Here is a 22,293-nt window from a genome sequence, read left to right on the forward strand (position 1 = left end):
CAACATACTTGCCATAAGTTAGTTCAGCCACTACCACATAAGCCACAATTACTCTATTTTTTCTAAACAACTACCTAAATATTCTAGGTTCAACAGAAATAAAACCCCTCAGAAAAAGAACCATGACAAAGAAAAGCCGGGGAGAAGGGGGAGGGGGGGGGGGTCCTAAAACACATATATACAAATACAACAAAATCAGTTAGCCTACCCCCAATTAAAAATCATGAATTGTCCCCAAGGCATGAATATACGTAAAATAGAGTGTTAGGACTACCTATGGCGTACTAGGACAACTGCTCATCCTGAGGTGTGAGCACCTCATCAGTGTGGACTAGTGATAGCTCGTCCGCTGGGACAATAGTGCCGGTGGAAGGCTATGTATGGCTCTGTGGAAGCAGGTCCTTCTCGAGGACAGTAGTAGTAGCCTCCACGGGTACCTCAATATTAAGCACTGTCTGCTCAATACGAGTGGCTGTGCTGGACGTCGCCCCTGTGAAATATGTATCAACAATGGAGCGACGTTGTACTTTTCTAACATGACGCTCCTCTTCATTACTCTGATGCTCCTCCTCATCATCATTATCCTTCAATATTGGTCTCTTGTCCACATCTCAGGGTGGTGATTTATCTCCCAACAATCTGACCACTGGGACTACTGATGCCAAATCTATCTCCTGTGCTAGTGCAAGGTTTGCAGGTTCAGGTCCCTCTTTCACTTGTAGCTCATTCATATCACTCTTCAACTAGAGTATATATGCCTGAATTGCCCATAAACCAACCTCAGGCTTACCTTCTCTAACTCTAGAATCCTCCTCTCAAGGCCACAGTCCGGGAGTGAATCTGGCGGTGAGAATCCTTCACCGACTGTTTCAATTTATCCAAGGTCTTCCTAATCTACTTTTCTACAGACCCTTCCAAATCTCCCATCAGGCTGACAAACTATCGATCCACTCTATCAACTTTCACATAAGCGTCATGAAAATAATGTTGAGATAACAGAATCATAGTGCCCCCAGGCAGAACTGTGGGTGCAGGAGCCGTTGTGGCAGCTAGGATAGCTGATGGATCGGAAGATGATGTCGGGACCTATGATGTGGAATGTGCTACTATGGTAGTGTCATTCGGAATCTCTTAAGAAGTCTTGGGTAGGCCCCTCTCCTGATGATGTGTTTTGGAAGGAGGCTGTGCCAACGTCACTGGAGGTGGCACCGTAAGCTCCCTGGCATGAAGGTCCTCATCCCTGCAATTCATCAGATCATAAAAGCTCTTATCTTAGAGCTGATAATCTCTGTGGGATACAACTGGTCACTTGTTCTAAGGCATAAGGCAGTAATGAGACACGGATACACCAAAGACAACTCCTACATCCTCGCATGATAATGAACTTCTTCCACAATAAGCTTGCTAATGTCAATGTTGTACCGGGACATGATGGTTGCTACTAGAATGGCCCTGTCAATGTGAGTTAGTTATCTGCCTGAGTGGGGTAGAATTTTTGACAAGGACACTCCGCCAGAATTTTCCTTCAACTAAGAGATCTGCTTTCTTGACCGCAATGCATGTGTCCGTACTCTAATCGGGAGTCCCCTTACAAATAACTGAAGCCACCCATGGTAGCTCGTTCAACTTGTCTTTTCTGCTATCACTTAATCTATATTCAAGCTCATCGGTGTTTGTAGGTGGCACATACTCATCACCAAAGTAGAAACGGTTGACAGCTCGGCCGGAGAAGTCAATTTTCAAACCTCGGACCGTTGCCTCTTCAAGTGGCGCATGTTTCTTATTTTTTAGCTGGCCAGGCTTATATGTGTTGTTTATCTCAGCAACGTAGGAAGCATAGAAGTCTCGGACCAAAATCGGGATATACTTTCTAGGAGGATAACTGAGGAATTCCCATTTATAGTATTAGATGATAACTAGGATTTTGGGAAATTTATCCAATCCATCCATGCTAATTCTCCGTTCCTCCTGTATGTTTCTCCGTGCCCCCCGTCAATCTTACTCTTCTCAATCCCATGCTCAAATAACTCTTTTGATCCTTTAATAGAGAATCGATTACTGTACTACAACCTTTCTTTCATTCTGAGTTCTTTCTATCGCGCAGCCTCCTCAGGATCCGTATTGTCAGAGTAGCTAGTGGGTGAGGAAGATTCCCCCTTTTCAGATTGGGGGGAATTCTCAGTTTGTGGTGTACCACTGCCTCTGGTGACTCTGACAAGTAGTGTGTCATCCTCTATCTTCTCAACCTCAGTGACCGGTTGGTCAGGGAGGCGCGATCAGATTTTTTGTTGGCTTCTGCTCCTACCTCTGCCAGTTGGTTGTGCATTAGCTCTCCTTTTCGAATTTTTCGGGGCCATACGTGTGTGTTACACTATTAGTAAGCATGTGGAATAAATAAAATCAAAATCTTTTTGGGTTTTCTTTTATAATTGAAAGCAAGAAAAGAGAATAAAAAGAATAAAAGTGTGCTATAATCATATGTACACGATTTGATCACAGTGATAATAATGGACCATACAATATTTCATGAGCCGTGAAAAGTTTTACGGTCTGTGGATTGTACCATCAAATGGTCACAGTGAGCACAAATATGGAAGAACTATTTGACGGTGGAGGTTTACGGTCCGTAAAACCCACCGTATAATGATAACAGTGAACAAAAATTGGGGAAGCTATTTTACAGTGCAAGTTACGGTCCGTAAGTTGCATCGTAAAATAGAAACAATGTACTCAATTTTGTATAAGGTGTTTTATGACACATTTTAATGGTCCGTAAATTAATTTATGATCCGTCAAACCTAGTCATAAAATTCCCTATGCAAGACTGAGCAGTTTATTCCAGAGTTAAACTATTCAACAATACTTCCATCCTTGTTCATGATCAATCATATCACCCCAAAAAACAATATACACACTTACATAAGACTGGGGGTTAATCAAAATTCACCCCGTTAGCAATTGGATTCATTCAACCATTTAATCGAATAGTTGGCGGGCATAATGAATTTTGACTTCAAAATTCAAATTGATGATCGAAATGCCCCCGGACTCAATGGAGGTTGCGATACCTCGTCCCCGATGTGTTCAATTATACACAAACATCCGAACACCCTAACCCCTAACTAAAATTTTTTGATTACGCACCCCACATGATGAAATCATATTATTTTGCTCACAAGTATCATAGGAAATGAACATACATCCATTATCCTTACCTATAAGCATCATAACGTATGAGAAGATTAGAATAAAAAGTCAACATACTTGTTAGAGGATTACATGTTTAATTGAAATTGTTGAAAGACTTAAAAGCACTGTACGTGTGGGTGTTAATGGGTGTGTGATGAGAGGTGATTGTGTGAGGGGCGATGGAAGTGTGATGAGAGGTAAACAACGATAAGGGATTTAATGGACGTTAATGGATGTTTATGGGAGTGAAAGATGGAGGGTTTTTAGGGAATTTGAATTGTGGTGGGAGAGGGAAGGTGTATAAGCGTGTAGGGTATGGGCACGCCGGTTGGGTTTTTTAAACCCTAGCCGCTTCAGTTAAGTTCCATATATTTTTTTTTACTATCTGGTCTACGGACCGTAAAATGGTTCCTGAACCATTTTACGGTCACTTACATGACAAGGATAATGATGTGGAAGCTTTTTTGAATGCCAAGGTTTTACGCTTCCTTTTACGGTCCGTAAAATATCCACGGGCCGTAAAATCTAGCATAAAACCATAACATTGAACTTGTTTTGAATGCCCCATTTTATGTTTCCTTTTATGGTAAGTATAAAATTTTACGGGTCGTAAAATCTAGCGTAAAATAGGAACAATAAGCTCATTTTCGATGCCCAATCTACGCCTTCATCTACGGTCCGTAAAAAATTATATGGCTCGTAGATTCTGGCGTAAATTCATTCCAGTGAGTCGCAGTTGTTTCTCCACTTCTTCCATTTTCCAAATCTTTGTAGATCCTTGCACACAACCCAACATCAAAGCAATCTGAAAGTCAAATTACATGAAGGTAAACATGGGTTGCCTCCCAAGAAGTGCTTGATTTAATGTCACAGCACGACGGTGTTACCACTCTATTCAGGATCAGGAGTGTAACCATGCTTTAAACGGTGCCTATCAACAATCTTGTCATTATCAATGCATCCATGTTAATGCTTCACCCTCTGGCCATTCACCTTAAAGGTCCGAGTTACATCTCCGGAATTCAATTGAGTTGCACCTTGGGGTGAAACACTTACCACTTGAAAAGTCCCGGACTATTTGGATTTCTATTTGCCCTGTAGAAGCTTCATTCTTGAGTTGTATAGTTGGACATCATTAATGTTACACCCTGAAAAATTTCGCGTTATCAAGACTGTGGACGGCTTAGTATGAGCTCAAGGGGGGATCAGAGTTACACAAGGATTAGGGAGGAAGATTATATTATCTGAGCATAAGAATATATATATGACATTTGGAGATTGTATGGAGTAAATCAGTAAACACGATTACTCGATGATAGCCCTCGTAACCATAAGTTAAGGTGGGGCCCACATGTCGGGATTTTGTAAAGGACATATTAAAAGTGATACGAGTAGTACATGGAAAGTTGAGCAAATCTTAAGAGGACCCTTAAGTCAAATATGGGCATAAGACCTCCAAAAGGATGATTTAAAGGTACATTTTCGGATGACCTAACTTGGAGGGGCCAAAACGCTATTATAAGTTTGGAATTTGGAAACACTACAAGAATGAAAGTGGTGTATAATTGAAAGAGCTTTCCAACCGTAGGTCGTGAGTCCTTACACAATATCGAGATCAAAAGTTATGGCTGTTTTAAAATCAGGACTCTAAGCTGCCAAATGGCCCCGCGGGCCCCACTTGAGGAAGTCGGTGAAACCGACCTAGGAGGGGTATAAATACCCCATCAACCCCATTTTTTTTTCAGTAAACAACATTCTAAAGAGTCCTAGAAATTTCTCCACACCTCCCCCAAACATTATAGTCCGATAAATCAAGAATTTAACAAGATTACACCAAACTAGCCCACGAAAGGTGATTGTTCTTGCTTCTACTTAAGCTTGGTATTGGAGAAAGTTGATGTGGCTGAGTTTCTTCAAGTGTAAGGTATGTTATTCATCCTATCTCTTATGTTGAACTTATTTGAGGGTTTAGCAAGCCGGAAAGGTGAAAATAGTTATGGAGGAAATGTCATAAAGTGTTGTGTTGTAGTTGTTGTGTTTATGGGCTGTTTTGAACATGTTGTAGCCATGTGGTTGGGCGATTTATACGTGTAGAAATGGTATCTAACATTGTTGGTGTGTTGATGAGATTATACTCCTTGATCGGGATGAAAGGAAGTGCATATTGTTGTTGTATGTTGAAAAACATCGTGTGGGATGTTTGAGGTATATATTGGTATAGATAATAGTGTTGTTGATGTTGGTATTGTTGTTGTTGTTGATTGGTTGCTGAATTGTAATTTTGGGTTAGGCATATAAATAGGGGAGATGCTCCCCGATTTTCGGCAGAATATAGAATAGTTTGATTTGAAACCTGGAACAAGTGTGCAATAAAGAGTCTAACGTTAGTATAACTCCTCTTAAATGTAGACTTGCGAGCTCAGACGAATAAGCGTAGCTAATAGGAGGTCGAACAAGTATGTTAAGGCTCGTCCCTTTCTTTCAAAGGCATGATTCCTACGTTATGATTTTATAAATGTTTCCATATCCTCCTTGTTATCAAAAGTTAAAAGTCTGGGATTCCAAGGCATGATTCCTTTCCCGATAACCCGTAAATGATTTTCCAAAATATTCATATTTTTCTAAAACAGAGGTTTATGATTTTGTAAGCTCTTATGACAACAAGGATGGACATGTTTTTATCATGATGGCAATGATGCCAAAGATGAGAATATTTTTCTATGGTAATTATTATGAGAACGATTTCATGTTTAACGGTTCCAAGTTTACGATTTCAATGACGGTATAAGAATGTTGAGCTATTTCTTCATTTCCCAATTTTATTCATGGATGATGACTATTTTTAAAGATTCCAAAGTATATGAATTGATGCCTTATGAGATTTACGATCTTATTCTATGTTTTCTCTTGATGCTATTATTCATTGATAGTCTCACCTTATAATAATTGTTCCTTCAAGGTGAGACAAAGCGAAGATGATTATTCCAAAATGTAATCGGAGGTTACCGACCTTACGTCACTCCGATAGAGAAATAACTTTCTCTGGGCTCTTCTGCATGCTGCTTATATGATATATGTATATTTAAATGGGGAATATGGGAAAAAAAGAGGAGCGTTATATACGCGTAACCACCTGATCAGTTGGTATAAAATGACATGATATCATCCCGGACGCGGGATATATGGGGTTAAATGGAGCGGAGCCGACGCCTCGGCAATATGATATGTTCTATTTTCTGTATATATGAACAAGAAATGTTTTTCAAAGAAAGCTAAGCATGCATGGAATCCGTCCTAAAAGGCACTCATATGTACTGGTTTCTCTTTTATCTTACGATATGCTCTATATTTGCATTTTGTTATCATCCATACTTGTATCCCTTATTATATTATCGTTCATGCCTTACATACTCGGTACATTACTCGTACTGATGTCCCTTCTTGCGGATGCTGTGTTCATGCCCACAAGTAGACGAGGAGACGGTACAGATCCCTAGGAGCCTTGTCAGCAGCTTTGCAGAAGCGTTTCACTACTCCGGAGTTGCCGCTTATTGGTACTTCCTTTTGTGTACATGTTTTGGGGCATGGCGGGGTCCTGTCCCATCCTAATGTTCAGTATTCCAGATAGAGGCTCGTAGATACATATGTGTGGGTAATCGATGTCTCATGATCACCTTAGTGTATATTTTTGTATATCACTTTTGACACCTCGAGAGCTTATACACATATGCATGTCTTGTGAAAATATTTAGCGACCATTTCACCGCAAGTATGTTGGGAATTATAGTTGCACAGGTAGAGCGATAGATGGTATGATAAGGGGTGCTCGGTAGCTAAAACTGGGTACCTGTCATGGCCCTCTTGTTGGGTCGTGACAAAAGTGGTATCAGAGCAGTTCTGTCCTAGGGTGTGTCTACGAGCCTTGTCCAGTAGAGTCCTGTTTATGGGTGTAAAGCGCACCACATTCATAAGCAGGAGGCTGCAGGGCATTTTAGGAATAACTGACCTTCTTTCCTATCTTAGATCATGCGATAGAGCCATGTTATCAGGTTCTCCCCATTTTTTTAATCGTGTGTTATGATTTCAGCGATGCATGTGAAGAGAAAAGCTACGGCGGCCCAAAAGGGCAAGACGGTGGCTGGGAGAAGAGTTGAACGGGAGCCACCGGTGGAGGTAGAAGAGGGTGAGTCTCATAAAGAAGTCCCTCCTTGGACTTCTCGTACTCCACCCGTGTCGGCGGAGCAGGAAAGAGTTCCAGCTCCAACCCCAGTACCTCCAGTTCCACTGCCAGCAGCTTTGGGCCAACATATAATAGAAGCTATTCAGTTGCTGACCCAGTTGGTTGCTGCGCAAGCTCAGCGGCAAGGTGCGGGCCAAGGTGACAGGGCGGTGAGTGCAAGAGCCCGTGATTTTATCACTCTGAATCCTCCGGAGTTTTATGGATTGAAACCCGATGAAGACCCGCAAGGCTTCATAGATGACATGCTGAGAATGCTGCGGATAATACATGCTTCGGATACGGAGTCAGTAGAGTTGGCTTCGTATAGGTTGCGGGATGTAGCCGTCCAGTGGTATAATGCTTGGATATCTTTGAAGAAAGCAAATGCACCTCCCCCAGTTTGGCAAGAGTTCACCGAAGCATTCCTGTGATATTACTTACCACCGGAGGTTCGACGAGCCCGAGCTGATAAGTTCCTAAATCTCAAACAGGGGAATATGAGCGCCCGGGAATATAGTGTCCTTTTTAATTCTTTAGCCAGGTATGCCCCAGCCATGGTGGCTGACATGGGGGATCGTGTGCATCGATTCGTGAGTGGGTTGGGACCACATCTAGTCAAGGATTGCTTGACGGCCTCACTCCAGGATGGGATGGATATCGCTCGTATTCAGGCCCATGTCTAAAATCTGGAGGAACAGCAGCAGCCGCAGAGAGGTGAACGTTATTCTGATTGGGAGCCCAGAAAAAGGGACAGGTCTTTCGGAACTAGAAGTGAGTATAGAGGGGGACAGACACAACAATATTCTAGGTATTCAGGCCAATCAGCGCCAACGCACCTCCTCAATTCGCGAGTAAAAGATTTGATCGTCCTATCTATTCAGGACCAGACCAGAGTTCCAAAGCTTTATGGTCCCAGTATAGAGCTGATTCTAGCAGGACGAGGCCACCTCCACCACGGTGTCCTCGGTATGGCAGGCCACACTCTGGATAGTGTCCCCTAGGTGCACGTGCTTGTTTTACCTGTGGTCGAGTTGGCCATTTGATGCGTGATTGCCCACTGAGGAATGAGGGGGACAAAGCTCAGCCCGCCGGGTCGGCAATTGGTTCATCATCGTCCGTGCGCCCTCCTGGACAAACTTCCCAGGCTCCAGCAAGCCGTGGCCGAGGCAGCGGAGGGGCACACAGTTCAGGTGGTCCTCAGAACCGTATATATGCACTGGCGGGACGGCAGGATCTTGAATCTTCCCCAGACGCGGTTACAGGTACACTATCGGTATTCTCTTATAATGTGTATGTGTTGATTGATCTAGGTTCTACTCTATCATATATCGCTCCTTATATTGCTAAACGTATTGGGTTGAAACCCGAGCCAAATCGAACGATTTGAGATGTCTATGCTTGTTGGCGACCAAGGTGTTTTCGCCACTATTGGGAATCTGGAAATCCTGGATGAAAGGTAGTTGTACACATAGGTGAAAAGTGAATATTGAGGATCGAAAAGGGCAAAATAGTAATTATGTGATCGGAAGAGTAAGAGATCCTTTCTAATTCGGAGGGAGAGGTAGTACGAGAATGTTTTGGAATCTGTCAAGACTTCAGTTTGCTCTAGATTATGAGGTGAAGGTCACGCGGTGAGGTAGATGTGATCATGCCAGCATTAACGCACCGGATTTCATCAGAGTTTCAAGGTTAAGCGTGCTGGGGTGAGAGAAATGTTAGGATGGGTGACCCCCTGGGAAGTGTACTAAAAGTTCTATAAATTTAGACATAAGACAGGAATAAGAAGCCAAAGTAGCCCAAGGGAAGTTAGAGTGTGCGGAGTAGTTGGAAACCTTAAGAGGTCGCGAAGAACGAGGCAGACTAGATCGGTGAGGGGAAAGAAAGTGCATTACAGCTCTAGAATTAGGATGTGTTTAAGTAGCGCTTGGAAATACCCTGCAAGCGAGGCGTTAGAAAATGTACATATGTATGCATATGATATCCTATTTATGGCGATATCAGCCGGTACGTGTATCCGGGCAACCGGCTTTGCGGCATCTTGAAGGCATTAATCGAACAGGGTAACAAAGTTCAAGTGACAAAAGAACGTTACCAGGTAAGCTGATTTACTTTCACTACCAGATAGGTTTGGAGAGTTCTAATGCAATAACACTTGGAAAGGAAATAAAGTGAAAATACGGAAGGTAAGGAGATCAAAGTGTAGAGAAAGTAAAAAGTAAAAAACATGAGTGAGCGAAGCCTTCGAGAGAGATGACGGGTAAAACGCGAGACTATTTGGGTAAGAATCCGAAGGTAGGCGTGTGAAGGGGCTAAGGTGTGGTAGTAGGGAACAAAAGAGGAATGTGTGGGGTTAGAGAATAGAATTCGATGAGTGAGGCTAAGAGGATAGTGACCACGACGAGGAATGAGAAGTAAGAGAAAGAATGGTTAGGCCTTGCGTCGATGTTAAGAGATTTCCAACTCTCGGAAAAATATATTTACGAAGGGATAAAGGTGTAGCCATATTGGTATGGTTGCCTCGGACATGGAGAAACTTTCCTAAAAGATGACTTAAAAATTAGAACGGATTTGCACATTTTAGGGAATATTTCACGAACTTTAGGGTTGATACTGTAAATAACGAGGGAAGAAAGGCGCTCAAGGAGGAAAGATCCTAAGGAAGGTTAAGGTTGAAAATAGGGAAGGTATACTAATGGGTTAATCAAAGAAAAAAAAAAAGAGGGAGAGCATTTAGCAGCAAAGTAACTGGAAAACTTTAACCATGGGAGTAAGAGGGATATTTTAACGAGTTGGCAGTAGGAAACCGATTACTTATCGAGGAAAGGACGAGGATGATGAGTCAACACAATTGATTAGAAAATTAATGACATGGAATAAGAATTCACGAGAAGGCCGATAGATTCAATCATAGAGGAAATGGATTTAAATGTAAGGAACATGTATGGAAGACCACCCGGCCGTAGCATCAAAAAGATAGATAAAGGTTCGATGAACAAGGATAGAGATAAAGGCTCGATGAATGAGGATGGAGAGAGAGTACATTGTAAGGATTCTGTGCCAAGAGTAAGAAGTAGCAGGACACTCGGGAAACTCGAATGTATAGTTGCAACACAAACACGTAGTTAAGAAGAATTATGAGTAAGTTAGCTAAATGGGCGGAAGGACTAGTAGTGGAAGGAAGGGTACGAAAATATTGACAAAATGAGGATATAGGCATAAATGGAAGAAGAACTCAGGGTAAGGAGTTTTAAAGATGTCATAAGCAAAGTAGGGAATAGCAAAACAAGGAGTAAGGTATAATCGGAGACTTCATAAAGGACGTGGTGAATCTCAATATCCCCATCAACTTTCAGGTCCGGAAAACCGTTAGTCATAAAAGACAGAGGTGCGAAAAGACGGAAAAGAAGGCATCAGAATTGGATCTAACCCTTATAAGTATTCCGATTGGATACAAGACTGTAACTAGCAAGAAGATAGACAAGTTCGACCATACGATGATGGAACCCCGACCCCAAGAAGATCGTGAAGGACGATAGATAATTATCGAAGGCTATGGGCGTATAAGGACCTTCTTAATAAGGGGGGGGGGGGGGGGGAAGAACATACTAGACTTGAAAGGAGCAATGACGTTTCAAGCCCCAAACAAGGAGATTTATTAGCTCGGGCTAGAGTTGAGGCATATTGTCATATCGGGAAGGTAACAGAAAGATGTGGAAACGAATTGACAATAAGTGTACCATGAGGTAGACATAGGGAGAAAGTATGGAACATGACTCAAGAGAGCACTTTCCGCCAAGATGAACTACGATATTTTTAGACAATGATTTGAATCAGTACGACGTATATCTAAGATCAACGGGTACAAAAAGGATAGCCCGAGATGGCACTGAAGGAGTAAACGCAAAGAGGGCGCCGTAGAGAGAGAAAGGTAGCTGCTCACTAACAAAGGAACAAGGAACGAGGAAAAAGAGAAATACTCACGGGTTGATGAATAGTTATGGTGCGATAAGTCAAGTTATAGTCTAAGCAAACAGTAATCGGTCCCGAAGGGAAGAATGATTGTTCTAACAAATCAAAAGATGTCGCGGGTTGTAAACCACAACATTCAAGGACGAATGCTTTTAAGGGGGGAAGGATGTTAGACCCTGAAAAATTTCGTGTTATCAAGACTGTGGACGGCTTAGTATGAGCTCAAGGGAGAGCAGAGTTACACAAGGATTAGGGAGGAAGATTATATTATCTGAGCATAAGAATATATATATGACATTTGGAGATTGTATAGAGTAAATCAGTTAACACGATTACTCGATGATAGCCCTCGTAACCATAAGTTAAGGTGGGGCCCACATGTCGGGATTTTGTAAAGGACATACGAAAAGTGATACTAGTAGTACGTGGAAAGTTGATGAAATCTTAAGAAGGACCCTTAAGTCAAATATGGGCATAAGCCCTCCAAAAGGATGATTTAAAGGTACGTTTTCGGATGACCTGACTTGGAGGGGCCAATACGCTATTATAAGTTTGGAATTTGGAAAAACTCCAAGAATGAAAATTGTAGATAATTGAAAGATCTTTCCAAACGTAGGTCATGGGCCCTCACACAATATCGAGATCAAAAGTTATGGTCGTTTTAAGATCAGGACTCTAAGCTGCCAAATGGCCCCGCAGGCCCCACTTGAGGAAGTCGGTGAAACCGACCTAGGAGGGGTATAAATACACCATCAACCCCGTTATTTTCAGCAAACAACATTCTAAAGAGTCCTAGAAATTTCTCCACACCTCCCCCAAACATTATAGTCCGATAAATCAAGAATTTAACAAGATTACACCAAACTAGCCCACGAAAGGTAATTGTTCTTGCTTCTACTTAAGCTTGGTATTGGAGAAAGTTGATGTGGCTGAGTTTCTTCAAGTGTAAGGTATGTTATTCATCCTATCTCATATGTTGAACTTATTTGAGGGTTTAGCAAGCCGGAAAGGTGAAAATAGTTATGGAGGAAAGGCCATAAAGTGTTGTGTTGTAGTTGTTGTGTTTATGGGCTGTTTTGAACATGTTTTAGCCATGTGGCTGGGCTGATTTATACGTGTAGAAATGGTATCTAACATTGTTGGTGTGTTGATGAGATTATAATCCTTGATCGGGATGAAAGGAAGTGTATATTGTTGTTGTATGTTGAAAAACATCGTGTGGGATGTTTATGGTATATATAATAGTGTTGTTGATGTTGGTGTTGTTGTTGTTGTTGATTGGTTGCTGAATTGTAATTTTGGGCTAGGCATATAAACAGGGGAGATGCTGCTCGATTTTTGGCAGAATATAGAATAGTTTGATTTGAAACATGGAACAAGTGTGCAATAAAGAGTCTAACGTTAGTGTAACTCCTCTTAAATGTAGACTTGCGAGCTCGGACGAATAAGCGTAGCTAATAGGAGGTCGAACAGGTATGTTAAGGCTCGTCCCTTTCTTTCAAAGGCATGATTCCTACGTTATGATTTTATAAATGTTTCCATATCCTCCTTGTTATCAAAAGTTAAAAGTCTGGGATTCCAAGGCATGATTCCTTTCCCGATAACCCGTAAATGTTTTTCCAAAATATTCGTATTTTTCTAAAACAGAGGTTTATGATTTTGTAAGCTCTTATGACAACAAGGATGGACATGTTTTTATCATAATGGCAATGATGCCAAAGATGAGAATATTTTTCTATGGTAATTATTATGAGAACGATTTCATTATTAAAGGTTCCAAGTTTACAATTTCAATGACGGTATAAGAATGTTGAGCTATTTCTTGATTTCCCAATTTTATTCATGGATGACGACTATTTTTAAAGATTCCAAAGTATATGAATTGATGCCTTATGAGATTTACGATTTTATTCTATGTTTTCTCTTGATGCTATTATTCATTGATAGTCTCTCCTTATAATAATTGTTCCTTCAAGGTGAGACAAAGCGATGATGATTATTCCATAATGTAATCGGAGGTTACCGACCTTACGTCACTCCGATAGAGACATAACTTTCTCTGGGCTCTCCTGCATGCTGCTTATATGATATATGTATATGTAAATGGGGAATATGGGAAAAAGGGAGGAGCGTTATATACGCGTAACCACCTGATCAGTTGGTATAAAATGACATGATATCATCCCGGACGCGGGATGGCCGGACGCGGGATATATGGGGTAAATGGAGCGGAGCTGACGCCTCGGCAATATGATATGTTCTATTTTCTGTATATATGTCACGACCCAGTTAGGGGCCGTGACGGGTACCCGGGGCTGACCACCGAGCACCGCTCGTTCTACTACTCATCATACTTATTAAGCCTCTTTTTTCGTTCATAAACTCATAATCATAAGAAAATTATTTTCATTGAAGAACATAAATACTTTTATATACATAAGCCCTTTGGCTATCAAATGATAATGTACACATATGTACGTATATACAGTAGTGACCTTGTGAGACCATATAACCCACTCATACGTATCTACGAGCCTCTACTAGAGTACTAGACTTATGGATGGGACAAGACCCCGTCGTGCCTAAAATATTTATACATATGTATATACACAGAAGTATAAGCCCGATTAGCACCTCCGGAATAATGGAGTGCTTCTGCAAATCTGCTGATAGCTCCTAAAGGTCTGCACCGTCTCCCTGTCTACCTGCAGGCATGAACACAGCGTCCAAAAAAAACGGACGTCAGTACGAATATTGTACTGAGTATGTAAGGCATGAATGAAACAAACATAATAGAGAAATCATAAGTCATGAGGTGAAGGGAAAACTTGCGCGACCTTTAAGGGTGAATACATTTCATACATATATCACATATACATAATCGTCGTACATGAACCATTGTAGCGTATACATTATCATGTCATATAATTTATCATCGTAGTGCCGTAGCTTCTCATACACATAAAACATTATCCGTATTCGGCCACGTAGGGCTCGACAATATCCGTATTCGGCCACATGGTGGCTCGACAGTATCCGTATTCGGCCATGTAGTGGCTCGACGATATCACATACATATCTTCCATATTCGGCCACGTAGTGGCTCGACCATATCACATGCATCATACAAGGATCAATATATCTCATCATCATCATTGTCATCATATACATCTCATAAGCTTATCCTAACCTTTCATTAATGCACACATTTAAATTTAAAGACAATCTATGAAAATCACATCGTATTCGTAGCATGAATTTCGTATAATTATCGTATGATAGTCTTTATAATATTTGGGCTTAAGCTCATCATTTCCATTATCATTTCTATAGCATATCTCTTACCTTTATCTCACATGAAATCCTTTATGAACATAGACTCGTAGTTTCTCGAAACATTCGTCATAGGACATGAATTGAGGCTTATGACCAATCTTTAACAATGTCGGGGTGACGTAAGGTCGAGCACCCCCGCTTACATTATGAACGTTTATGAGTATCGTGCCTCGCCTTGAAGGAAATAGAGCATAAGACTAGTGTTAACAGAGATACCATCATTAGCCTTATAGGAACATCATGCCACAATTTCTTGAATCGCTATACTCTAGCTCATTATCATCACCATCATCTTCATATGTAATTCAATATATTGAAGGAATCATAGGCTTTGTTTTGTGGAAGGATTATATAAGACTTGAAGGATTCATGCCTTTTGAAAGAAAAGATAAGCCTTACATACCTTTCCTTTAGCTATTCTACCGCTTGATCGTTTCTCTTCAATATTCGCGTCTTTACCTTCAAGATAATTCACATCAACGTCAGTTAATCGACTATAAGAACGCGTGACTATTTTCTAGGGAAAATTGGGCAGCATTTCCTTTGTTGCTACTACTTTTCCCATGTTTCATTTCAACTACTAAACATTCACAACAACACTCACAATATCGTATCAACAATCGTTATTTATCTACATTTACCACATTCCACCATTTTTCTCCAATTTCTCCACATTTATGGGTTTTAGCTCATCATCACATTTTCTCATACATAACACCTATTTTATGGTCTACAAGTCATTTATAACATATTCATACTCACAACACACTAACATTCATGATTCAATTCAACTACCATTCACTCATAGCACTATTCACTCATTTATGACCCATTTGCTATGCTTCTCTACAATTCGGGTATCTTAACCTTCCAATACCTTAAACAACATGAAATGGTCATGAAACTTACCTTGGATGATGGTTGAACAAGTCTTGAGTGGAGTTTCTCCTCTAGCACCAAAACCCTATCTCATATCTTTTGGTTTTCTTTGAGGAAGATGAACTTTACTTGGGTTTCATACACTTTGATTCATGGATTATGTGTTGTTTACCTTAGTTCCCCTTTGATTTCTCTTGTAGTTGAAGAGTAGGGAGGGTTCTAGATGTTTCTTGAAGTGTAGAGTGAGAGTGGAATGAAAAATGAAATGAAAAAGGGGTCCTTATACTTAAACTTAAATCTGCCCGACCATATTATACGGACCAAACATACGGTCCGTACTATTTATACGAACCGTATGTGTGGCCGTATGTTTGGTCCAGTAGCTGGTGGCCTTCTTGGCCAATTATACGGTCCAACATACAGCTGGTACAATTTATACGGTCCGTAGGTTGGGCCGTATAATGCCCAGTGATTCCGTTTTCGTTCTCGTCGCCTCGTTTGATCTCCGATCCTTATGGAACCTTCTTGGAACTTGTTTAACATCTCAATATCAATCTTGGGGGAGTTATTAATCTTCTCTAAGACATCATTATGCCATCATAAACTTGTTTCTCGAAATCCTTATCCAATACACAATATATGGCTTTGCTTTCCTTAACAACTTTCTTTCCTTGCATTACATGCCTTTAAAATCTCGTTGAGGGTCATCTAATACTCTTTATTACTCGTCAAAACATCGCATATGCTATGTCCTCTGCTAGCCTGTTCCCTGTACATATACGGGGGATTTTTCCAAGGTGTAACAATATATGAACAAGAAATGTTTTTCAAAGAAAGCTAAGCATGCATGGCATCCGTCCTAAAAGGCACTCATATGTACTGGTTACTCTTTTATCTTACGATATGCTCTATATTTCCATTTTGTTATCATCCATACTTGTATCCCTTATTATATTATCGTTCATGCCTTACATACTCGGTACATTACTCGTACTGACGTCCCTTCTTGCGGACGCTGTGTTCATGCCCACAGGTAGACGAGGAGACGGTACAGATCCCTAGGAGCCTTGTCAGCAGCTTTGCAGAAGCACTCCACTACTCCGGAGTTGCCGCTTATTGGTACTTCCTTTTGTGTACATGTTTTGGGGCTGGCGGGGTCCTGTCCCGTCCTAATGTTCAGTATTCCAGATAGAGGCTCGTAGATACATATGTGTGGGTAATAGATGTCTCATGATCACCTTAGTGTATATTTTTGTATATCACTTTTGACACCTCGAGTGCTTATACACATATGTATGTCTTGTGAAAATATTTAGCGACCATTTCACCGTAAGTATGTTGGGAATTATAGTTGCACAGGTAGAGCGATAGATGGTATGATAAGGGGTGCTCGGTAGCTAAAACTGGGTACCTGTCATGGCCCTCTTGTTGGGTTGTGACAATTACCTTGTTGGAAGTCCCGTTTGAGGATCTTTTTATCATGGCAGTGCTTCCTCCTCTCCTTGTACGATACTGCACTCTCATATTCTTGGTACCAGAATCCATCCATCTCATTAAGTTGAAACAACCGAAGCTTGGTTGCCTTTTTCCAATCCATATTTAGTTTCTTCAATGCCCATATGCCCTTGTGTTCAAGTTCGACTGTCAAATTGAACGCCTTTCCAAATACCAGCTTGTAAGGAGAAGTTCTAATGGGATTCTTGTATGTCGTTCAACACACCCAAAGAGCATCATCAAGCTTTCGGAACCAATCAGTCCTATTTGCAATGACCGTCTTGGCCAAAATACTTTTTATCTCCCGATTAGAGACTTCCACCTGGCCATTAGTCAAAGGATGATACGTGGTAGACACTCTATGCTTTACACCATACTTCTCTAGCAGTCCCGCGAAGGCTCTATTGTAAAAATGTGAACAACCATCACTTATGATTGCCTTCGAGATGCCGAAATGAGTAAAGATGTTTTTCTTCAGAAAACCCATAACACTTTTGGCTTCATTATTGGGTAAACCATTGCTTCTACCTATTTGGAGACGTAGTCCATAACTACCAAGATGTACTTCATTTTGTACGAACTCAAAAAGGGGCCTTTGAAATCAATCCCCCATACATCAAAGAATTTCACCTCCAATACAAAATTCATGGATATTTCCTGCCTCCTGCCAATGTTTCGTTGGCATTGGCATTGGTCACACGATCATTCCAACAGGTTTATATCATGGAATATAGTCGGCCAATAATAGCCACACTCAAGTGCTTTTGGTGCTGTCCATTTCCACCATGGTGACACCCAACAGGAGAGCCATGGCAATCCTTCAAGATATTTATCTTCTCAGATTCGGGGATACAACACCGAATGATATTGTCAGCACATGGTCGAAACAAATAAGGTTCATCCCAATAATATTGCCAAGAATCCCTCAAGAACTTCTACTTTTGGTATGCTTTGATTTCATCGGGAATAAGACTAGTCACCAAAAAGTTGGCGATATCAACATACCACGGCGCTACATCACAAGACACCGCTAAAAGCCTCTCATTTGGAAATGCATCATCAATATCAAGATCTCCTAATTGTCGCCCAGCTTCCTCAAGCCGTGATAGATGATTAGCAAACTGATTTTCTGACCCTTTCCGATCTTTGACCTCGAAGACAAATTCCTGTAGCAAGAGGAACCATCGACTCAACCCTGGCTTTGCATCTTTATTCACTATCAAATACCTCAATGCCGCGTGATCAGTATACACAACCACTTTGGACCTTAACAAATAAGCCCGAAACTTCTCAAATGCATAGACTATAGCAAGCACTTCTTTCTTAGTTACAGTATAATTCATCTGCGCCCCATTCAGTGTTTTTCTTGCATAGTAAATCAGGGGCATGATCTTATTGTGCCTCTGACCAAGCACCGCTCCAATGGCAAAACCACTTGCATCACACATAAGCTTAAATGGTAGAGATCAATCAGGTGAAACAATAACTGGAGCTGACGTTAGCCGCTCCTTTAACTCTTCAAACGCTTTCAAACACTTGTCATCAAATGGGAATTTAGGTTCCTTTTCAAGAAGCTTGCACATGGGATTAACAATCTTGAGAAATCTTTAATGAACCACCGATAGAAACCAGCATGTCCCAAGAAGCTATGAACACCCTTGACAGAGATGGGTGGAGGAAGCTTAGCAATGACATCAATCTTTGCTTGATCAACCTCAATAACTTTTTCAGAAATTTTGTGGCCAAGTACAATCCCTTCCTTCACTATAAAGTGGCATTTCTCCCAATTAAGAACAAGGTTAGTTTCTTCACACCTCTTCATCACTCGACCCAAGTGGTCAATACACTCATTAAATGAATCATCAACAACAGAGAAATCATCCATGAAGACCTTCAAGAAGTCCTTAACCATATTCGAAAAGATAGACATCATACACCGCTGAAAAGCACCGCATATGCCGAATGGCATCCTGCTAAAAGAAAAAGTGACAAGTGAATGTGGTCTTCTCCTGGTCCTCCAAGGAAATATTTATCTGGTTATAGCCAGAATATCCATCCAAGGAGCAATAATATGACCTTTCCGCTAGCCGATCACGTATTTGATTAGCAAAGGACATAGGGAAATGGTCCTTGCATGTCGTAGTGTTCAGCTTTTGGTAATCCATACACACTCTCCACCCTATAACTATTCTTATCGGAATCAGCTCAATCTTTGCATTGGGCATCACTGTGATGCCACCTTTCTACGAAACAAATTGCACTAGCTAACCCATTTTCTATTTGCAATTGGGTACACAACTCCAGCATCTAACCACTTGATAATTTCCTTCTTGACCACCTTTTGTATAGGTAGATTCAGTCTTCTCTGATGTTCAAAGCTCGGCGAACTATCTTCCTCAGGTTGAATTTTATGCTCGCATATGCCAGAGGGAATCCTCCGAATGTCTGCAATGCTCCAACCTATACCTCGCTAATATTCTCGCAAAATTCGAGCAATCTCTTTGTCTGCTCATCATTTAGCAAGGAAGAAACAATTATTGGAAAAGTATTATCCAGACCAAGAAACTCATACCTCAGATTTGATGGGAGCTATTTAAGCTCAAGCTTAGGTGGCTCAATAACAGATGTCTTCACTGGAGGAGTAGTCCGATTTTCTAGATCAAGAGATAACGTCTTCGGTTAGTAAGAGTAATAGCCTATCCCTACAAGTGAGTTCACTATCTCCACATAGCCCTCCATATCATCAACATTGAAATTAACAAGGATGGATACTAGAGCTTCGGCAAGACACTCTTCCTCCATTTTGAATTCGACTGCTTCGTCAACTACATCAATCGTGTCAATCACAGAAATGCTTTTATAAGCACTTGGTAGTTTCATTCTCTTGCTCGTTTGAAAAGTCACTTCTTCATCATTTACTCGGAATTTGATTTCATTTTTCTCCGAGTCCATGAGAGCTCTTCCAGTGGTAGGGAATGGTCTACCCAAAATAATATCCTTATCAACTGCACAATCCAGAATTTCAAAATCTGCCGGATAAAGGAATTCACCAACCCGAACAAGAACATCATCAACCACCCCAAGTGGCCTCTTTATTGATCTGTTAGCCATTTGCAGATGCATGTTGGTAGGCCTAGGCATCCCCAATCCTGATTGCTTGTAAATTACAAACGACATTAAATTTATGCTAGCTCTATTGTAACAGAGAGCATGTGCAAAATCATGATAACCAATAGTGTAAGGAATAGTAAAGGACCCTGGATCTTCTTTCTTATGAACCTTGGTAGTGGAGATAATAGAGCTAACATGATGAGTCATACTTACAGTTTCATGTTTGACTGGCCGCTTCTTCATCAACAGATCCTTCATAAATTTCGCAAAACTTGCATTTCCTGGAAAGCATCAAGGAACAATATATTCATAGATAGCTACTCTAACTGATCATAAAAGCACTGTCGCTTGGCATCCTCAGTCTTCTTCACCAACCTTTGAGGAAAAGGAGGTATGGATTTAAAGGGTTGAGTTAAGGGACGAAGAGCCCCTATAACCTTTGATTTTCCCGTGTCACTGTTCCCTTCAGGAATCTTTGAACTTTCTGGAGTACTATCAACATTTTTCACAATAGGCACATTTGTATTCACATATTCAGCAACAATTGGCACATCAAGTTGTGACTCTTCCTGTTCTTCGACTGGCTCACTTTCAATCACCTTCTTACCTGTACCTTGAAGTAGTTTTCCACTTTGAGTGCTAATAGAAGCACACTTCTCAAGATTATTACCTCCTGTGCTATTGGGATTTGGAATTGTATCACTCGAGAGACCTCCCTTTTGTGGAGGGTATTGCTCTCTTGAAATATCTCTCATCTATGACTCAATATTTTGGATGGAAGCAGTGTGAGAGCCCAGAGTTTTTTTCAACCCCTTCAAAGTTTTATCAAACTTCTCTTGGTTGGCTAGCTCCCTTTCAAGCATGCTCTCTAGCTTACAACCTCCTTGCTCATTCGATTGACCCTTTGGTGAAACGTAGGGATTGGAACTCCTATTTCTGAAATTATTACGGATGTTATAGTTCCCTTGGTTTCAAACCACCATAGTCGTTTCACCCATACTAGTTACCTTTCCCTTGTTGAGGTCTCCACTGATTCATATTCTGATAACCCCCTTGGTAATTCTGCTTTTGATAACCCTCTTGAGAGTTATTCACATTATTGGCATCTTTACATTGCATAGGAGGTCCTTCTGGCTATGTGATAACGTCAAAATCCACTCCTCAATGAGAAAGTGTACATGATCGTATGCAATATAATTTACCCAACGATGAGTCGTGTAATGACCCGTTTAGTCGTTGTTGCAGTTTTAACCATTTACGCACGTTGACCCTGTCCCGAGCCCTGTTAGTACAATTTAACCCGTGGGGATGGGTGGTATGGTTCTCGAGGTAGTCGGGTGAGTTTTATGATGACTTATGTGAAATAAAACCTTAAAGTGAAAATCGATTCTCTGATAGTTAGCTTTTGGGTAAACGGACCTTTTCGGATATCCATCAATTCTGTGAGGTTCGGAGGGTCGATTATGACTTAGTTGGGTGGATGGTTCGGTTCCCAAGGAATTTGGGTTGCATTTTGGGTACTTGGTTGGAAATTTAATTTTATCTGTTTGGGGGTTGACTTGGTGAATTAGATTTTTGTTGGTAATTCCGAGGCCACGGGTGAGTTCGTAGCGTATTTTTAAGTGTATGTCCATATCTGGTTGTGCCCGGGAGTCCTCGGATTGATGTTTGGATTTTGGGGTGGACTTGTGAAAAATAAGAAAATCTGGTTGTTAGTGTTCTCACCATGGCGAGCCCAGTACTGCCATAGCAGGCCCGCCACGACGGAGTCTTGCCCACTATGACGAGGGTCTATGTTTAAGTGGAGTTTTGCCATGGTGATCCTAATTATCGTTGAGGCGAATCGACAGGTTTAGTTACTTATTTTAATACCCTAAGTCCGAATCATTAGTCTAAAACACCCAAAAACCTTATTCTAAGAGCTCGTAGAGGCGATTCTTGAAGGATTTTGGAGAAATCATCTATTGGGGTAAGTTCTAACCTATAATCTTGCTTATTTACCTTCCTCTTTAATATTCCGTAAGAGATTATGGCCTTAGAATGATGGGTTATGAGACTTAGGGTATTAATAATGAAACCCTTATATAAATTGGTTA

General features: G+C 41.0%; 2 protein-coding genes across 2 annotated transcripts; both read right to left on the reverse strand.

The window, feature by feature from the left end:
- Window positions 1-1,131: 1,131 nt before the first annotated feature.
- On the reverse strand, window positions 1,132-18,998 carry LOC132631023 (uncharacterized). Its single transcript, XM_060346622.1, has 6 exons — window positions 18,621-18,998; window positions 18,092-18,537; window positions 17,313-17,637; window positions 17,128-17,249; window positions 1,628-1,882; window positions 1,132-1,240 (listed from the first exon to the last, which is right to left on the reverse strand). Exons 1-6 carry the CDS (start codon window positions 18,996-18,998, stop codon window positions 1,132-1,134), a joined length of 1,635 nt encoding a protein of 544 aa, XP_060202605.1.
- Window positions 18,999-19,765: 767 nt separating this feature from the next.
- Window positions 19,766-20,404, reverse strand: LOC132631024 (uncharacterized). Its single transcript, XM_060346623.1, has one exon. It carries the CDS (start codon window positions 20,402-20,404, stop codon window positions 19,766-19,768), a length of 639 nt encoding a protein of 212 aa, XP_060202606.1.
- Between the last annotated feature and the right edge of the window lie 1,889 nt (window positions 20,405-22,293).

This window comes from Lycium barbarum, chromosome 3 (genome assembly GCF_019175385.1).
Source record: "Lycium barbarum isolate Lr01 chromosome 3, ASM1917538v2, whole genome shotgun sequence".
Lineage (NCBI taxonomy): Eukaryota > Viridiplantae > Streptophyta > Magnoliopsida > Solanales > Solanaceae > Lycium > Lycium barbarum.